Source organism: Bombus pyrosoma, linkage group LG10, assembly GCF_014825855.1.
Source record: "Bombus pyrosoma isolate SC7728 linkage group LG10, ASM1482585v1, whole genome shotgun sequence".
Taxonomy (NCBI): Eukaryota; Metazoa; Arthropoda; class Insecta; order Hymenoptera; family Apidae; genus Bombus; species Bombus pyrosoma.
The window spans coordinates 13,356,791-13,376,212 of record NC_057779.1 but is presented as its reverse complement, the minus strand read 5'-3'; the positions used below and the strand labels follow the sequence as shown (position 1 = coordinate 13,376,212).

General features: G+C 32.2%; 5 protein-coding genes across 8 annotated transcripts in view; 3 read left to right on the top strand and 2 right to left on the bottom strand.

The window, feature by feature from the left end:
- Positions 1–580, top strand: part of LOC122571334 (vegetative cell wall protein gp1-like) — a 1,994-nt gene extending 1,414 nt beyond the window's left edge. Inside the window, exon 4 of the mRNA XM_043734948.1 lies at positions 1–580. This exon is cut by the window's left edge and continues 2 nt beyond it. Coding sequence (XP_043590883.1) covers positions 1–436 — 436 coding nt within the window. The 3' untranslated portion in view covers positions 437–580.
- Positions 581–784: 204 nt separating this feature from the next.
- On the bottom strand, positions 785–2,534 carry LOC122571701. The gene is made up of 3 exons (XM_043735761.1): positions 2,467–2,534; positions 1,419–1,581; positions 785–991 (listed from the first exon to the last, which is right to left on the bottom strand). Exons 1-3 carry the CDS (start codon positions 2,505–2,507, stop codon positions 785–787), a joined length of 411 nt encoding a protein of 136 aa, XP_043591696.1. The 5' UTR covers positions 2,508–2,534.
- On the top strand, positions 1,909–6,553 carry LOC122571375. Of its 3 annotated transcripts, XM_043735035.1 has the most exons (5): positions 1,909–2,296; positions 3,394–3,549; positions 3,755–3,983; positions 4,984–6,089; positions 6,523–6,553. In XM_043735035.1, exons 2-4 carry the CDS (start codon positions 3,413–3,415, stop codon positions 4,993–4,995), a joined length of 378 nt encoding a protein of 125 aa, XP_043590970.1. In that variant the 5' UTR covers positions 1,909–2,296; positions 3,394–3,412; the 3' UTR covers positions 4,996–6,089; positions 6,523–6,553. The 3 variants fall into 3 exon arrangements, with proteins under 3 accessions (XP_043590970.1, XP_043590968.1, XP_043590969.1); XM_043735034.1 differs by lacking the exons at positions 4,984–6,089; positions 6,523–6,553 and having other exon boundaries at positions 1,956–2,006; positions 2,250–2,296; positions 3,755–4,072; XM_043735033.1 differs by lacking the exons at positions 4,984–6,089; positions 6,523–6,553 and having other exon boundaries at positions 3,755–4,072.
- LOC122571372 (odorant receptor 13a-like) lies at positions 6,098–9,017 on the bottom strand. The gene is made up of 6 exons (XM_043735026.1): positions 8,806–9,017; positions 8,144–8,396; positions 7,459–7,562; positions 6,842–7,174; positions 6,479–6,754; positions 6,098–6,350 (listed from the first exon to the last, which is right to left on the bottom strand). Exons 1-6 carry the CDS (start codon positions 8,998–9,000, stop codon positions 6,282–6,284), a joined length of 1,230 nt encoding a protein of 409 aa, XP_043590961.1. The 5' UTR covers positions 9,001–9,017; the 3' UTR covers positions 6,098–6,281.
- A 1,596-nt stretch (positions 9,018–10,613) lies between these two features.
- LOC122571370 (protein crooked neck) lies at positions 10,614–19,020 on the top strand. 2 transcript variants are annotated; one of them, XM_043735024.1, is made up of 19 exons: positions 10,614–10,740; positions 11,193–11,363; positions 12,373–12,879; positions 13,496–13,734; positions 13,955–14,793; positions 15,146–15,206; positions 15,304–15,393; positions 15,545–15,705; positions 15,847–16,043; positions 16,126–16,427; positions 16,511–16,625; positions 16,715–16,890; positions 16,974–17,074; positions 17,143–17,254; positions 17,324–17,470; positions 17,560–17,636; positions 17,708–17,825; positions 17,901–18,161; positions 18,238–19,020. In XM_043735024.1, the coding sequence occupies exons 6-19, from the start codon at positions 15,171–15,173 to the stop codon at positions 18,391–18,393; spliced, it is 2,049 nt and encodes a 682-aa protein (XP_043590959.1). In that variant the 5' UTR covers positions 10,614–10,740; positions 11,193–11,363; positions 12,373–12,879; positions 13,496–13,734; positions 13,955–14,793; positions 15,146–15,170; the 3' UTR covers positions 18,394–19,020. The 2 variants fall into 2 exon arrangements, with proteins under 2 accessions (XP_043590959.1, XP_043590958.1); XM_043735023.1 differs by lacking the exons at positions 10,614–10,740; positions 11,193–11,363; positions 12,373–12,879; positions 13,496–13,734; positions 13,955–14,793 and adding an exon at positions 14,916–14,930 and having other exon boundaries at positions 15,041–15,206.
- The last annotated feature ends 402 nt before the right edge of the window (positions 19,021–19,422 follow it).

Genomic DNA, 19,422 nt, shown 5'->3' with positions numbered 1-19,422 from the left:
ACCACCATGCCCACCACCATGCCCACTACCATGCCCACCACTATGCCCACCACCATGTCCACCACTATGCCCACCACCATGTCCACCACTATGCCCACCACCATGTCCACCACCATGCCTACCACCATGCCCACCACCATGTCCACCACCATGTCCACCACCATGCCCATCATCATGTTCACCATGCTGCCCCCCACAGTGTCCACCATGTCCATCATTGTGTCCGCCATGCTCGCCATGTCTACCATGTCCACCATGTCAACCATGTCCATTACCATGCTCACCGCGTGTATCACTATGTTTACCGTCATGTCCACCACCATGTCCCCCGCCATGTCCTCCGCCATGTCCACCATGCTGTTCCTCACCTTGTCCACCAATGTGTCTATCAATGTGTCCATCACCATGTCTACCGCTGTGTCCATTACCATGTTAACCAAAATATTTATCAATATTATCCATTATTATATTCTATTTCTTATGTGCCAAATATACATTTTCCTTTCGTCATTCTGTTACGAGTCTATTTTACTATGTATAGTTTATATATTTCTGTCGATTATCAATTATCACAAATGTATCTAAAAATTTTATACGTGTTCTCCAATATTTGCATACTTTTTATGCATATGAATAATGTATGTTTAAAAGCATCAATAAATATAGTAATAAAATATATTTAAATAATAAATGGGTTATTTTACTCAATTATTATATATTACTATTTTTATTATATTTGTATTATATACACATAAGTTACATAAGCTTTAGGGTATTGACAGTATCAGTTTTTGGATGGTGGATACTGTTCTGGATGTCGAGATTGTAAATATTTTGCTGGTAAGCAACTAGGCCATGGTTTATCAAGGCATTCGGGTTCTTTTTGACATTGACTCAGTGGACAGGAATCTTGAAGACCATCTCTATGTACACAATGACATCTTGTGGATAGAATACCATTTCTCATTTCAGGAAATTTCAAACGACTGAGCTGAAATAAATATTAATATTTAGTACATATGAGAACTGAATTATATTGATATTATCGATATACGTATTATGCACAGTTACTCGCATTAATATTCGAACACGGCACTATTCCTGTATTTGATGCATCGTATAAAACTGGATGATTTAAATGTCGTGTTACTTATTATACGAGCATATAATAGTAATGCCCCACACGCTATGGTGCCCGAATATTAATACGAGCTACTGTAAATGCATGGTCTATGTACGAAATTTATGTTGAAAGATTCTGATATGCACAGGTAAATTTCAGGAAGTAGATAGATTTTTAATATAATTTATTTTTCACAAGCTATCCTATCACACGTGCTTTTTCATGTACATATTTGGATCATCAAGTATGGATTATAATTGTATCAGCTTTACATTACGTACTGACCACAATTTACCTCTGAAGTTTGGATGTCACTCACACCCATCTTTGTTTGTTTGTGCAATGTTTTTGGCGCCTCGGAGGACTTCTCTTCAAAAGGAATCATTAGAAATATCGGTAGCATAAGTGGTGTTTTTTCTTTGTGACATTCCTGCTTTACTGGATATTTGCGAAGGATACTATCAAGCAAAAAAAATTTCATTTCATTTTTGACGAAGATAAAGTTACTGAGAATAAGAAAAGATAGCCGGATGAAGATGACAAAAAGTTCAAGGGATGCTTCTCCGAGTCAAAGTAAATCGAAATGATTGATATTTTAGAATCAGCTTAAGTATCTCTGATTCTTGGTAAAATTTTCTACATGAATAAATGTACAATGATTCATGTTAATATTCGGATACAGCACTATTTCTATATTTGTAGCTTTGTATATGAGATGACGATCTAAATATAGTGTTGCCTATTCTAAGAGAATATGAATCATTTAGTGTTGCTCGTAAATACATGAACAATTCCTTCGTAACAATTACATTCAATTGTACAATAGAGGACAGAAGTAGTTCCCCTTGCTTCTTAAATTCGATGGCGATCTTCTTCTTTTAAAGTAGGTATTCTTTCCTCTTCGTGACATGTTAAATTTCTTAATGTATTATAAAAATATCGATATTAATTTTTTCTGGTACTAATCATACAAAATAATTATTAAAAAAAATTATTTTGCAATTCGAATTGTTTCCAAGAATTGTTAGATTGTAGTACGGTAACAAGTGTCCGAATATTAATGTGTAGTTTTTTGATAAAAAGCTGTTGTACAGTTAAATGTTATTGTTAGAAAGAAATTTTTTAGGCATATTCAAGCTGCAACAAATGGCAACAATGCTTCAGTGTTTGAAGGTAAAGTAATTGTACAATGCAAGTACATTTGTTGCATGAACTATTATTATTTTTATACCTACTTGCAACCTTATTCTTTTTTTTCATTATAGAGAGTTAATTATTTTATGTACATATACTTTTACGGAAATTAAGAATATGATATAGTATTATTATATTATTAAACTAACCATTTTGATGTTGCTGGCTCTAATGTTGCAGTAGTTTGCATTATGTGTTTCAATTTTGTAATATGTTTAAGGAGCACTATTAAGAACAAAGTACTTGTTAATTTGTCATGTTGTAGAAAGTGTTCTATTTAAACTAAAATTTAGTGAAATATCCTGGAATGTTGTTGGTTGATGAATTTTAGGTTAAATTTTCTAACGATCGTGTTTTGTTGTGGTTTATATACATATTAACATTCTTGAATTGAGCAACATTAGAAAGCACTAATAAAATTTTACACATTACGAGAAATAGTTTTAAAGAAAATATAATTTAGTTTAATATAGCTTTGAAAAGAAGCAGAAATTTGTGAAAGTATTATTATTATTTATTTTATTTAAAATCGCATCAACTAGTTACACTTTTATTCTTTCAAATAATCTTTCATAGATTATTTCTACATATTATCATAGAAAAATTTATGTATATAATATTTGTTATTGTTGATAAATATACGACTTAATTGTAAAGCTATAAATTAGTAGGAATGCAATCAAACAACATTTATTATAAGAAGTCTCATCTCTTTTTAAAAAAAATCTTTCACTTATTTTATATATTGATACACAACATATTATGAAGTTATTTACACTTTTAATGTTAAAAAAACCTACAAAGAAGGCATAGATCTTGTCAGCTTTCTTCTTTGTTTCTTTTTTCACTACTGTTATAAGTATATACATAAATTACATTTCATAATACATATGGCATGAATATCAACGTTTTAATATTACATGAAGTTTGCGATTATAGAAATAAAATAAAAAACATATGATGATAATGTGATATCTACTTAAAATATATTTTTAGATGTTTTACATCAAAAAATTTCCAAGTTTATTATTTGTTATATTAATTTCGTTAATTTTAATTGTATACCATTGATATAGCTCGAAAAAGAAATCAAAGATGTCGTACAAATGTTTAAAAAGCGATGGTGCCAGTATAGAAGAGACACTTGGAAGTTGGGGCTTTTGTAACAGAGTCTCAAATTCTGGTCAAGAACTTAGACGTTTAAGATGTCTCTTTAATAAGATAGATGGAATGTAAGGGATAAACTCTATAATTTTTTCTTCGAATGTATTAATTTCTGTAACGTATTAAGTTGTTAAGTAATGTAAAAATATAAGATTTAAGTATAAACTAGATAAAGAAGAATTAGAATATTAGAAATAAACTAGATTATATAAAGATATAAAATTAATATTATCTGAAAAGTACTTTTTCATGATATATCATTGAAATCTTCAGGAAAACTAGGAAGCCAATGATGTGTGTAAAATATAATTGTTTATATGACCCAAACGCATGGCACGTAAAACCTAGTCCTGACGAATGTAAACCTATTTGGACAATGCCTATGAGAAGACCTCTTATTACATATAGCTCTACTGCTGATATAATAATGACATCAAATTTGGATAACATTGGAACAGATTTGCTTTATCCTATTCCAGGACGAAGTTATCTATTACAGGGTGTATGTAAAAGTATCCAACTAAATGGAGCAGTTATAACATTTAACTTGGTTTTCTTTTAACAGACAGATAAATGGTATCGACATAGCCAATGTTGCAATCAACAGCCAAATTGTTCAGTACAATATCCTTGTGCACCACAGTGTTAAAAGCATATTATACATGTATAAAAATAATGTACGTGAAAGTAAAACATCTGCTATTCAGATTTTTATGGTCGTTTATATTTGATAATTTTAATGATAAGTTGTTATTTATATCTTTCTTTCGTCAAGCGACAAATCGTATTTTATTTATAAAATATAATATAAAATTCGTCTTGAGAAGGGCTACAATCGTAGGTGTTCAAAAATATATAGCTCAATTAAAAAAATGCAGGTGATGTTCAGAACGCGTAATCTATCACGCAATAATTTCCTGTCGAAACCTTTTATTTCAAATTTTTCTTTCAAACATTTCGCCGTATAAATTGAAAGAGTTATTTAAGTGGCTTGCTTTTGGTGACTCACCCCGTATATGCTTCAAAGAGGGCTGTGATTATCACCTCCTATAATATATGTATAACTAGCAGTTTGTCACATATTGATTACTTCCTCGCTAGAAAAATAAATGTAGTTGGAAAGTATAACACATGTAATCCTCTCTAAATGTACAATCATGGCATGGTGTATAAAGATCATTTTCTTTGAGTATCAGTACGATTAAGCTGTTATTTTGATCACAAAATGTATATTAATTCTATAGCAATGTATTATAACAAGTACGCAGCTTCATTTATTTTATATATTAGCACGTATATTTTGTAACATAAAGACAGGCATCTTTATTTGCAGACAATAATATGTAAATTATGCTGTTTTAAGGTATCTAAAACTATAGAACCAAGAATAACAACTAACAGTAATTAATACTTAATTTTAGCTTATTTGGATAAATTAGATGAGTATATTATACGCTATATTTATGAGTATATTATATATTATTATATATTTTGATTTTCAGAGTACTGAATAAAATGCATTATTATGATATTGAATTAATTTGCGATCTACTATTAATATTAAAAAGAGCACATATCGTATTGCTAATGGTTGGCTGATATGTGACGGCACTCGACAGTACAAATATCGCCACTCGACACTAACAGCCAACAGACGACGGCAGCGCAGTGGTTAGCGCCTTATGTTACGAACGTTCGGAATCCGGAATCCAATCCTGGCGATCGAAGTCCGATTTTTCTTCCACGATTCTTAAATAGGAAGAAAATACAACAGGTACCCCAGCAGTGACATCTACAGCCAGCAGCTACTAATATCACGGACAACATATACACCTCAAACTGGTGACCCCGACGTGATGTGTACAGCAAGAAAGGAGGTGGTGTGACCGTGATAGCGCTACCGAGACTTGCATCATCGCGAATTTAAACCTGTGGCATCTGGACCCTACTACCGCTACGACGAACACGGAACGGCCCTTCCATCTTCAGCAAACCTCGACGCCTCACCTCCGATCGACGCTGCAAAGCAGGTGACTGGATACGAGATGATGACCAAGCCAGGAGTGTGATGTGGCCATTGCAAAGTTCATGGGCATCACCACCAGCACGTCATTACTGAAAAATGGAACAGAGGCCTACGACCGTACGCGGAACGCCCCGCACCGCATCGAAGTATCCATCGCCACATCGAAGATCTCGCACAACATCTGCACGGGTTTTTGACTATACGCGGTCGACGCTTTATTTCACAGCGACAAATCCGCAGATGTCGAACTCTCTCACAAACGCACACAGAAACAACGAATAAGTCGTATGACCATGGGCACAACACAAAAGAGAAAAACGTGTTATCACTGGTAAGGGGGTACTGTGGCGGCACTCGACAGTGCACAAATACCGGCATTCGACATTAACAACCAACGGACAACGGCAGCGCAAGTGGTTAGCGCCTTAGATTACGAACGTTCGAAACCCGGGTTCGAATCCCGGGCGACCTGAGTCCGATCTTTCTTCCACGATTCTTAAATAAGAAGAAAATACAGCAGTACCTCAGCAGCGACATCTACAGCCAGCAGCTACTATTATCACGGACACTCAGATATATAAGGTATTGAAATCATATACGAAAAATTCCATACTGATTATTGATTATACATATACTAAGATTAAATTATCAGTTATTTTCCCTTCAATAATTTTTTTTCCTTAATTAAATGTAAACATTCAATTTTGTTGTATAGTATCGTAGGCAATTTTCTTCGAATACTCTACGGAGTTTGTTGGTGATTTGCTTTATCAATCAATCTACATTTTTATCTTCTACATTATTCCTTAACAACGTGAAATACGATACTGCGGTAGACAAAATCTGCAAAATGTTAATAAGCAAATTATTTCACAATATCAGAAATTATAATTTTCTGGTATTTTAAAGTTTCCTATACTTCAAATTTTATAGATTGCAAGTATTTATTGTAGAGTTGATACTATATCTACCGTAGTGTAAGTCTCCAATGATACAGGAAAAAATTTGTTCGCAGTAAGACAACAAACTCGTCTTGATCGTTCAATCACCATTATCAGATCGTTTCGCAGCATCCTACCAGGTTTGTTCATTGGCATGATCGTCCACAGCGCTGAATATGCTCCTATAGCAACTTTCTCACTGTGTTCTATCACACCGTCACAACTATAGGTGAACATAAACAATAGAGCCATTGAACCGATTAAAAGAAAGACGAAGATGGAACGTCTCGCAAAAGGAGCAGCAACCTAAGAGGAAATTTTTCATTTAGAAATTCCCAAATATTTAATAAAATTTCATAATATAGCAATGTATTGTGGCACGTAAATACTAACCACTAGTCCCTGATAAGCAAACAGGCAAATTAACACGCTAAATACCAACACTTGTCCAAATATTAGCATCGTGTATATGTCTTCAAGCCTGTTGCAAAAATCAATCAGTGTCTGATGTTGTCGAATGTACAACTTCAATTGCTCGTAAAATGTATGCACATGCTTTGTTATCATCAATCCCGTGTCTTTCTCTGTTATCTGATGTTCCATGTCACACAGTTTTGCGAACCTGTATCGAAGTATGCGAAACTGGCCAGTCAAATGTATGGCCAGGATGCAGAAAACGTTATCGAAGCAAAAATAACTGACCGCTATGTAATACAAACTTATCGTCTGCAAAAAGTAAAAATCATTTTCCCTGTCGCAGTTCATGAAAGAAATTAACTCTTATAAAATCGCAGATATGTCGCTTATACTATAATCATCGATACGAAGGATTTTATAGATTTATAGAAAATGGAAGATTCTAAGAGTGTACTTCGACTAACAGCAAATACATTTTACCTCCGTGAGTATCCAAGTATAAGTCACTGTACAATAAGTTGGACAAAAGGTATACATATAACGCAGGTAACTAAAGTAACATTTGTTAGAAAAATTTACGAGAAGTTAAATACCTGTATAAGGAATCCTATTTCGTAGTAAGGCGATATAGATACTGGTAAATTTAGCCACACGTTGAATGGCAATATTCTTTCTGATTTATTTTTCCCAGCATTTGCTGCAATAAACGCTTAGATGGTGTACTTTTTTCTATATCAAATGTTTTGCTTATTTATCGTTAGGTATATTTTTCTGTTTATGAAATTTTCAGCCTTCGAGGGTAGAGAAATATTTGTCAGTATACATAATTATTAAACATCTAAATGCAGCAATACTATATCGGGATTCTTTTATGAAAAAAAGGGTTATTTAAGTTATACGACAACAAATTCTTATATAGTATAAGAGTTTTGTGGCAGAAGTATATTATTATCTATATACCGTTCTTGGTCTTAACTTGTTCTAATCGCTTTAATCGTACGCGCTACAGCACAGCATTACGACCGTGCTTTAGAAGTAAATTGTAATTTAATTTTCGATATTTTATACATTAGGTGTTAAATTTTTTGTCTTTTCTGTTAATTAATTTAGCGTTGAATAATAAATTCTAATTTTGTTAGAAGTGCGTGTAATCTGCCATCAGCTGTTCTTTCGTTTAGTCCCTAGCTTTTTAGTTAATTCTATCACAACGTAGCGTTGGTGTTTTGGTATTACGTTCTAAATAACACATTATAAGAAAATAGAATATTTTTAACCTACCTATAAGCGGTGTTGACAGATAAGCTAGCATAGCACATATGCCAATGGCGCTGACAGAACAGACGAAAAAGGTGCAAGTCTTTCTGCAATTATTTAAAATTTCTTTTTCGCGTGTATCGTAGTTAACATTCCAGAAATTTCGTTGCGTGTACGTAATCAGATTTATAAATTCCCTTTTATGCATTAGTATGATACATATCTTGATTAAACCCATTGTCACAGTTAATGTGTTGGTAGTAACGTAAAGAATGTCCTGAAATGAGTTATTATGAATTTTTTTTATATAATATAGTCGTTTGTTTCACAGAATTTTAATTGAATTATACATGTCACAAACTATTATCCACCGTTACGTATAACGAACGGTTTTAAGTATTATTTAATTTAATAAATAGAAGACAATACCGAAGACAAGTTCCAATTGAAAACAATCCATGCATCGAGAAATCAATATATATTTTTTGTACACATACGTATACGATTTAACAATAATTAGAAAAATATTGACTAGAATATCTTCTAGAAATAAACACTATTAATTTTTTCATTTTTCCATACGTAATAAATTACTATTAAATTTTTAGAATGCTACGACTATTTGTACGACAGTATACATGTACGCAATTTCATTTAATACAATTAGATTCATCAAATATACTCACGCCTTTGTATAACCAAGTAAAATAGAAATCTCTCATAATGACGATCGAGGCATCTATCGAATTGAATAGTGTGCACATTAGCTTTATTTTCATCCGACAGTTTTCCGCGCGATTGTTAGATATCCATAAGCCGATGTTCCTCAAGAAAAACGTCGAGAAGATGACCGATATGTCCAAATCTTGTTCCGTTTGCATGGTGTCTGATCGACTTCTAAAGCTGTCGCTCACGTATGCTCCAATACATATGAATCATGATAACAGGTGTTGCCTTTATTATTCATTCCTTCTTTCTATGATTCTAATATCGGCTTAACACAAAGGGCGTGAAATAAAGGTTTGATTGCTATCTTTAGATATAGACGGATAAATAACAGGTACATTTACGCTGTGATCGATTTCTGTTTTATTATTAACACAGGTCTGTGTTAAATCCTCCAACGTTAGACGTCGTGTTATTTCGTTCTTGTGGCAATTTGCTGATGAAATGGAATTATAAATGGATTAGTTGATTACACCGTTGAATATAGAATATAGTAGGGTACGAAGATAAAAGGTAGATATGGAAGTTCTAATCGAACTTACCGGATAGTAGGTGCTATAAGAATAATAAGTTTATACAGGATGCTCGGTTATAGGTGTAAAAAAATTTAAGAGGTTAAGAGAAAGAAATTTAAGAGATTCTTGAAGCTAAAATAAAATAAACATCGTCGGCTTTGCTTTCTAGTTATTGACAATTAAAAATCAGTCAAAATGCCCCTGCACGCAAGTAAACCTCTTTACACGAACGAAGGAACGTCAGCCTAAGCAGTGGGGCGCACAGTGACCTTCAATCCGAAGGACATATGGGCGGCAGCAGATCATGATATTCAGAGACGTAAACTGTGCCTACAGCAAAATTACACACGCATTGCAATTGTCCCGTCCGTGAGTATTCACAGCAAAGTCACACACACATCGCGATTGTTCCGGTCGCGAGTATTTATAATAGAATCGCAACAATAGCACATAGGCGACATTTATACAAGGTTCGCACACGTACTACGATTGTCCTGAACGCGAGAGTATTATATGTCTATTGCCTGTATAAGTTGTAGAGTTGATGCATTTTGGTTTAGTGATAATTATCTTTGTGTAAATCTTTCTTAGGCAGTGGAAGAACGGAGAAAAAGCTACTATTGTTCTGCATTTCTTACATAGCAATTCATACTATGGAAGATTTTACAACGTGAACTTAATTGTTAGTTGCAAGCAATACGCAAAACACAGAGTACGCGTCCAATTTTTATTCTTATTGATAGCTTTTACTAAATTTCGCCTATTGTCACTTATAAAAAAAAACTGTTTCGCTTATGTTTAAATCCCACGCGGTTAACCAATTCATTAAAACTTGATGAATATGTGTCTTGCGTGAGATGCTTGTAAATATTGCAAATTTAACATATGTGTGTCGATGAATTTCCAAATTTTTTGACGTGCAATATGTTAAAGATAAATAACTTCGTACAGTAGTAATATAGTAACTAGTAAGTAGTAGTATAGTAACTTAATTTCCGTATACAGAAACATGTTGCCGCCAGCAGCAAGATCCACACAGACTGCTTTCGAAGTTACGCGGGCCTCGTTGCAGAATGATTCATTTATAAAACAGTAAATTACAGTGTGGAAGCTACAATGAAATTTGAATTACATTTTAATTACTTTTCATTCATCTAATTACAGCTAGTGATGGGATCCATAACCAGAAGATAGAATTTAATTGGACACCAAAGAGTTGAATGCGAGGAAAAGACCGCTTTCACGATAATGACACTCTTCCGACCGCCTATGCGAATTTCTGTGGCAGCGATATTGCAAAGCGTATCAAATCGGTGGCATGCAATCTTTGATGGAGGCAATACGCAAGCAGTATATCTTTGAATAAGGGAAGCAGAAGAGGTGAATATTTGAATGCTCATCTGTATCAACTAATCAGAGCATGGGTAGAAGCCTGTGTGATATCAAAATAACCTGTAAAATATGTTAAAAATGTTCGATTTTATATACGCATAACTTTTAAATCAGTGCATTCTGCACTTTAAAACTTGATTTTGTCAAAACAGGTTAAAATAAGATCGCAAATAGAAATATCAATAATTTCACAGCCCCTAAAGTGTAGTTTACCCTAGAAACACGTTCGGTTTCTTATCACTGTAACATCAAGAACTTCCGTCCTTTGTTGGTTAGTCCAAACGAACTAAACCATGAGAGTTAAATTAATTTTTATTTTTTTAAATTGGTCTGTCGAAATATTAATTCTGTGAGACAGTCTTCAAATACATGCTATCTTTTAAAACATACTTGATTGACAACTCAAATTACGTGCCAAATGTATATATCGTCTTTTCTAGATTTTTTTCTTTTTTTTTTACGTGGAGGAAATCCGCACGGACGCCAGGCCACTTCTGGGGAAAGCGGCGTGGTAGTGTCGGACACCAACCGGCTAAAACCTCCACGATGACCGTCCCTGATGCGATCGAGGGAGGCCCGACTTTTCTACACTAAGATCACATTAACACTAGGTTTACAGACATTTCGTATATACCTATCTCTACGAGCACCTGTCAAATTGACGGGTAAACGAAAATGCGCATTTTTCTTTAAAAAATCGATTTATTCAAATTAAGTCTGAAAGAAACAATATTAGGCTTCATGTTTAAATAAATTATTAATAAATAAAAATCTTTTTTTTAAATTATCACTAAAAAAATAATAATAACATTAACGATACAGGGTAATCATATCTATTGAGCGCATTTTTTACAAATACACTGAATGTTGTTTGTGCATTTTCCGCATACGATCTTTTTGCAANCTTGGCAGCTTTTTCGCACTTCTGACGTTGAAGGTGACAGAAATGAAGCGTCTGATCTTTGGCAAATGTTCTCCTTGTTTTCTCCAGCTAATTCCTCGGCTAAACAAAATATGAATTTCTTTCTGGATATTTTCGATCCGGTGCACTCTTTATATAATATCCACGCGTTTATCGCTGCCAAATCCAAAATATTGAAAAAAACTTGAAGGGGCTATCGGAAACTCCCTGCTTTCACACTATATTTGCGTGCCATTTGATCAACGACGTCCACACCAAACTTTGTTTTATTGTAAAAAGCAATGGTTTCTGGAACACGTTTATAATTATCTTCTACTCGTACACCTGTATGTTTGGTGCTTAGAAGGAGGACTTTTACTTTAGGTTTACTTTTATACACAGCAAGTGTGCAGTTTTCTGATTTATATAAATCTGACGAAAACAAAGTCATCTTGTCCTTTTTTTTCTTCGCTGGCTTTGGCAGTTCTCTTTTATTCGACCGGATGGTCCCAACCAAAGTTGTTTTTTGTGTAAGCAATTTTTTAGCCAGCGGGATGCTTGTAAAGAAATTGTCTGTCGTTATATTTCTGCCTCGTTGTAAATATGGTTCGGCTGATTTTAGTGTTACAAACTCGCCTAACCGTATTGAGCATCGAGTTTCATCTTTCCCCATATAAGGAAAACCATTCAAAATATATTTTGTTTGTTTCTTGTTTTAGGGATTTCGTCGGCATAGGCATAAGCGATTTCGTTGAAGACGAAAATAAACACTCAGACCATACAATCCGCTTTAGGTTACATTATCGAGATCGATATCAATCGCAATTGAGAGATGCCGAATTGGAGGCATCTTAGTAAAGACTTCTCTTTCATTGTTATATTTATTATTGGAGGAATGATTTTACGAACGATGCAAACATATAAGGTTTATTTCTGAAATCAGCTAACCCGTCAATTTGACGGGTCCCGAAAGATAGGTATACTACATACAGATTTCAAAAATTAGAAAGCCTAGGAAAAAATAATTTTGTATATAAATTCTTTAGACGAAATGATTAATTTACGATGTAAAATGGTTAAAATTGGTGCTATGGTTTTTGAGATATTTCATTTCGAAGTTCGAAATCCGTCAAATTGACGGGTCCTGTAAACCTAGTGTTAAGGCTACGTTCACGTAATAGCGTAACAGTATCGTATATGCCTCGTAACGGGAAACACTATATAAGGTAAAATTTGTTATAATTATCTAATAAAATTAATAAATATGACAAATAGATATATTAATACTTATGTTTGCCATCAAATGTAACAATTGTTACTAAAAAATATAATTTTAGGAGATAGGCGCACAGATTTATTTTACAGATCTGAAAAAGATTGGTTCGAATTCCAGTAGAGATTTTCTTTTTTTATATTAAGTATATGTATAAAATACACATTTAGAAAAAACATATCTAAAACAAAAAAATGTTTATCATACTTTATGTTTTTAATTGAACTTTTATTGGTGAATTTAAATAATTTGTATTTATCCGTTATTTAAACAATTTACTTTAATTTTAAAAGCAAATATACATATAGCATGTGTGAATGTATGTAGTATGTACATAAAAAATTTCAACAAGTGTTGACTTACTTTGGGGACCACTGTATAGACGGGTTAGCGTTTCTGTCGGTTTCTTCCTGTTTTCGCCAGATTTCTCCCGTTTCCGCCCATTTTCATCAGCGTCCTCCTGTTTTCATCCGTTTTCATCCATAAGAAACATTAAAAGCGAATTCACGATAATCTCGTTTGTAGCACGTTCTGCAAACTCGAAAAATGACGAACTCGTGTGATTTTAGTTTTACGTTTGTCCACTGTGACGATTGTACAAAGAATGCTTGAGTACCCTCGGCGTCCCAGCCGCGAAGAAGGTCAAAGCCCGTCAGCCTGTGCGCTAGCGAGGGAGAGGGCCCCTTTCAACACCCCCAAGTGACTTCGCTATCTCTCACTAGAACCCAGGATGACGGAACCCAGGTAATCGCAATCGCAAGACATTGGGACCACACACTATGCGGATGAGGGATTAATTTACGACGCCGTTAGTATTGACGCTTTCTTTTTCTCATATCCGAAGGTAACGAAGAACAGGCGGTCGAACCAGGTGTTCGAATTTCGCATTTTCTTACACTTTTTATCCCATTTCCGCTCATGTTATCCCGTTTCTGCCCGTCGAATTGAATATCGCTTTGAAATAATTGAGATAAGTGAACTAGATTTTATTCGTTTTTTTCCGTTAACCTCGATCCGTTATATTTTAGGTGATGTGCGATGCGAGACATATAAACCAAGTTGAAGTTTATCAGTACCGGCCGATATTCTTTATTGTGTATTGAATTGCATGTAATCGAGGCGTATCTCTTCATCGCATTCGATGATTAAGTTGATCATAAGTCCTACGTTCGCCGTATTAAATAACAGAGGGCGTAAGAAATATGTACTCTGATATTTTTCCACGTCGATATTAGAGAAACCGAAACACAAATTTCTATTTAATGTTACGTCTATCCTCTCCTTAGTCGATGCGTAAAGCACCAACGAAATTCTTAAATCTCTAAATATTTCCTGTAAAAGAGTGCAATTTAAATCAAATATACTTTTAATACTTTTGTAGCACGTACATGTACAGAGTGTCAAAAAATTATTCATGGTAGCTTTGGGAGATAATTCTACATTTTCGAATCAGTGAAGATCTGTTAAAAAAGACCGCGTATTGACCTGAAAGAATTTTGTGGTAGTGCCATGGTAGTAATATGTAGCTTATAAAAAAACTAAAATACATCAAAACAAATCAAATTAAAATAATGACATTCTTCACCGTTGCTGGATCTGTATGTATACCTGAGTATATGTGTACATGATCGTGCATATAATATTGTAATATGTACCAACAACTAAAAGTACGAAAAAGTATTGCATGTCCCATCTATTTTATACCAAAAAGGAAATCTGTACAAATACGTTTGTGATTGAATTAAACTACTAAACAGGCCGAAGCTGTTACCACGTATAGTGATTTCTCCGATACTAAGCTGGTAAAATAAACCACGCACAGTCGCGAACTCTTATCATCACGTACCGCCACATGATATTTTTGTAGGTCGGTATTTCAGAACCTGAGACACAAAATCCCATTTAATGTCACATCTATTCTCTGCCATTCTATCTTAATCGATGGTTATATATTGGTTATAGCTGGTTATACCTAGCCTTTCCATTTGATATTTGTTTACTAAAGTACGTTTTAATAATTAAAAATAATTGTAAATATCAATAATAATTATAAATATTATCGATGTATTGTATAAAAATTCCCATGAAATAATATTTGGACCTGCTATTCTTAGATCATGGTCAATTTAAAAAATATACATTGTTCTTTGTCATAAATATATTATAAAAATTGAATTAACCAGGAGGGTAAAAATATTTCTAAAATATTTATTGTGTAGAAAGAATTGAACTAAATTTAATATCATGGAAAAGTCACAGAAAATGCCAAAAGTGGCAAAGGTATGTAACACTTTTAAATTTTTACTACACATGTAATATATGAGAATGAAATAACTCTTATATTATATCAAATTATTTTAACTATATTTTATTCTAGGTTAAAAATAAAGCACCTGCTGAAATTCAAATAACAGCAGAGCAACTTTTGCGGGAGGCAAAAGAACGGGACCTAGAAATCTTACCACCAGTAAGTATATTTGCATTTATTTATTCAATTTTGACCATTCATTATTTTTATTAATTTTATGTAATTTCTATCCATATATAAATTTTAATATATATGAACAGTTGAAAAATTAATATACAATGAATATTTATATATATTTCTATTACTTCAGCCACCAAAACAAAAGATTTCTGATCCTCATGAGTTAGCTGATTATCAACATCGGAAACGTAAAGCTTTTGAAGATAATATTCGTAAAAATCGTATGGTGATTTCAAATTGGATAAAATATGCTCAATGGGAAGAGAGTCAAAAGCAGATACAACGAGCAAGGTATAAAATATATTAAAGTCATCATGATTATATGTTTAATTGATGATTATATGATTATGTGATTAATGTTTTTTTTGTAAAAAATAAACAGCATTTTGTATTAATTATAAAAGTATTAATTGTATTATTTATGAATTTTAGATCCATATATGAACGTGCTTTAGATGTTGACCACAGAAACATTACATTATGGCTCAAATACACAGAAATGGAAATGCGAAATCGTCAAGTAAATCATGCCAGAAATTTATGGGATCGTGCTGTTACTATATTACCTAGAGCAAATCAATTTTGGTATAAATACACTTATATGGAAGAAATGTTAGAAAATATTGCTGGTAAATCCTTGTCTTATTTTTAATAGTATAGTGTATTATTTTTAAGTATATTGTCTATTTATTGATTGAAATATTTATTTAGGAGCACGTCAGGTATTTGAAAGATGGATGGAATGGGAACCTGATGAACAGGCATGGCAAACATATATCAAGTTCGAATTGAGATATAAGGAAATTCAGAGAGCTAGACAAATTTATGAACGATTTGTAATGGTACATCCTGATGTTAAGCACTGGATAAAATATGCACGATTTGAAGAATCTCATGGTTTTATTAATGGTGCTCGCAATGTTTATGAACGCGCCATTGATTTTTATGGCGACGAAAATTTGGATGAAAGATTATTTATTGCATTTGCAAAGTTTGAGGAAGGACAAAGAGAAGTAAGGAAGGACCAAAATTATTTTTTTTACATAGTTTAATTTTATATTATAGTTTAATTTAATATTATATTATTTTATTATAGCATGATCGAGCCAGAGTAATTTATAAGTATGCATTAGATCATATTCCAAAAGAGAAAACACAGGAAATTTATAAAGCATACACAATACATGAGAAAAAATATGGAGATCGTTCAGGTATTATAATTTATTATTGATTTATCATACTGAATAATATTTAAAAATATATATCTATACATACAATCATGTCGTATTATTATTTATAGGTATTGAAGATGTAATAGTAAGTAAACGAAAATATCAATACGAACAAGAAGTGAAAGAAAATCCTTCTAATTATGATGCCTGGTTCGATTACTTGAGATTAGTAGAATCAGAAGGGAACATGGATGTCATCAGGGAAACTTATGAGCGTGCGATAGCCAATGTACCACCAACTAAAGTAAGAGAGATGTATTTAATATATTTAGCATTGTGTACATATATCGTAAATAAATGTTAGTATAAGGATATCATTTTTCATAGGAAAAGCTATTTTGGAGAAGATATATTTATCTTTGGATAAATTATGCTCTTTTTGAGGAACTTGATACTGAAGATATAGAAAGATGCAGACAAGTCTATAAGTAATTAGTACCTTAAAAAATATCATAGAAGATGTTTTGTTTTGATTAATGTGTTTATATGTTTTCAGAGCTTGCTTAGAATTAATTCCTCACAAACATTTCACTTTCTCTAAAATCTGGTTATTTTATGCGTATTTTGAAATAAGACAGAAAAATCTCACAGCAGCTAGAAAAAAATTAGTAAGTAATAATTTTACGAAAATTTATAAATTGTGACACCGCATAGAAAATTATTTTAATTGATTATAGGGTATGGCGTTGGGTATTTGTCCTAGAGATAAATTATATCGTGGATACATTGATTTAGAAATACAGTTGAGAGAATTTGATAGATGTAGAATTTTATATGAAAAATTCCTCGAATTTGGACCAGAAAATTGTACTACATGGATGAAAGTATGATAATTTAGTCAATTTATTATTTATTATCATTTCAATGGTTAAATGTGTATAAAAATCATTCTTGATAATATTTTTGTGTATAGTTCGCAGAGTTAGAAACGCTTTTGGGCGATGTAGAACGAGCACGAGCTATTTACGAATTAGCTATATCACAGCCAAGGTAAAGTATTTAAAAGTATAAGTAATTTATATTACTGTAATCTTGTATTGTATCATTACTTTAATTTATAGATTGGATATGCCAGAACTCTTATGGAAATCATATATTGATTTTGAGATATCACAAGATGAAACAGAAAACGCAAGGCAATTATTCGAAAGATTATTGGAACGTACACTTCATGTTAAAGTAAGATTAATTGTAATTAAATACAAGATATTTAATTTAGATTATGTGTTATTAAATATAAATCATGACATCTAGGTTTGGATTGCCTATGCTAAGTTTGAATTAGCTAATTCGACAACTGAGGATGGTCTGGATAATGTTGTGTTGGCAAGAAGGATTTTTGAACGTGGAAACGATGCACTTAGATCGAACGGTGATAAAGAAAGTAGAGCATTGCTTTTAGAAGCGTGGAGAGATTTTGAAAGTGAGAAAGGAGATGATGACACTCGAGCTAAAATTATGGAGAAAATGCCTCGAAGGATTAAACGTAGAAGACGTATTGTTGGAGAAGATGGGGTGAATAAATTTATTGTATTACTTAAAAGTTATTTTTAAAAAAACATTTTTTCACATATGTAATTTTTGTTTTTAGAGTGATGATGGTTGGGAAGAAGTATTTGATTTTGTTTTCCCAGAAGATGAATCACAGAGACCTAATCTTAAATTCTTGGCATCTGCTAAAGCTTGGATGAAACAGAAAGAAATGAATGACAAAAATGAAAATAATCAGATAGATTCCAATAGTTAGAAAAATATTTTTTTTATTTAGAAACAATTTACTGTTTTTGTAAATAAACTAATGTTTGATTTTTTCACTGTAAATAAAAATATTAATTAGCTTTTAATTTTTTTAAGAGCATCAATTCCTTTTTTTCAAATTTTAAGATTCTACTTAGTTTACTCTATACTATACATACTAAGAGATACTAAGTTTATAATTTAAAAAATCGTAATATAATGTATTAAATCTTGATCATTTTCGTAACTGTACAGAATTTACATAAAGTGGCTCAGTTAAATGAGATCATCTAAATTTTTGCCTTATTTATTGTTGCATGAAAAATGTTTTCAGGACAAAGTTACAGTACTTGGTCATTTCATGGTCATTTTTAGAAATAAAACCTCATTTTTCAATATCTTTGTAGAATGTGACAAAACAAATTCAGTAATCTTAATAATCATACAGTTTCCATCATATAATCTTGAGATATTTGCATTTGGTATATAAAACTGTGGTCTAAATGCGTAAGAAATTTGTAAGATTCTTAAGGAAAATATAAACAAGATGAGGAATAAAAAATAATTTAAATTATGTAATTATTCCTGTTTTAATAACATAGAATTGTATAACTCATTTAGTTTAGAACTATTAAAAGATTTCAAAATATATATTAAGATAAACGTATAGAATAATCGCATATATATGTATAATAAATATTATGAATGACTGATAAATTTGTGAAATTTATAAATTTATAAATGAAATGTTGATAAATTGATGAATATTTAATAAATATGTCTTTGATCTTTACAAAATATATATTTATATTAAATAACTTGCTACTTTTGTATACGTTTTCAGGATCGTTTCAAATTTTATTAATATAATCACGATAGTAAGTTGTCATTATACTACTACTGGAATTTCAAGATATTTCGTATAACATACGTAATATGTTCATAAAAAATACTTTCATGAGCCACTGTATATTTTTTACATAATCCATTTGACAATAATAAATGAAATCTAATTGATTATCGTCTCGTTACTTTGAAT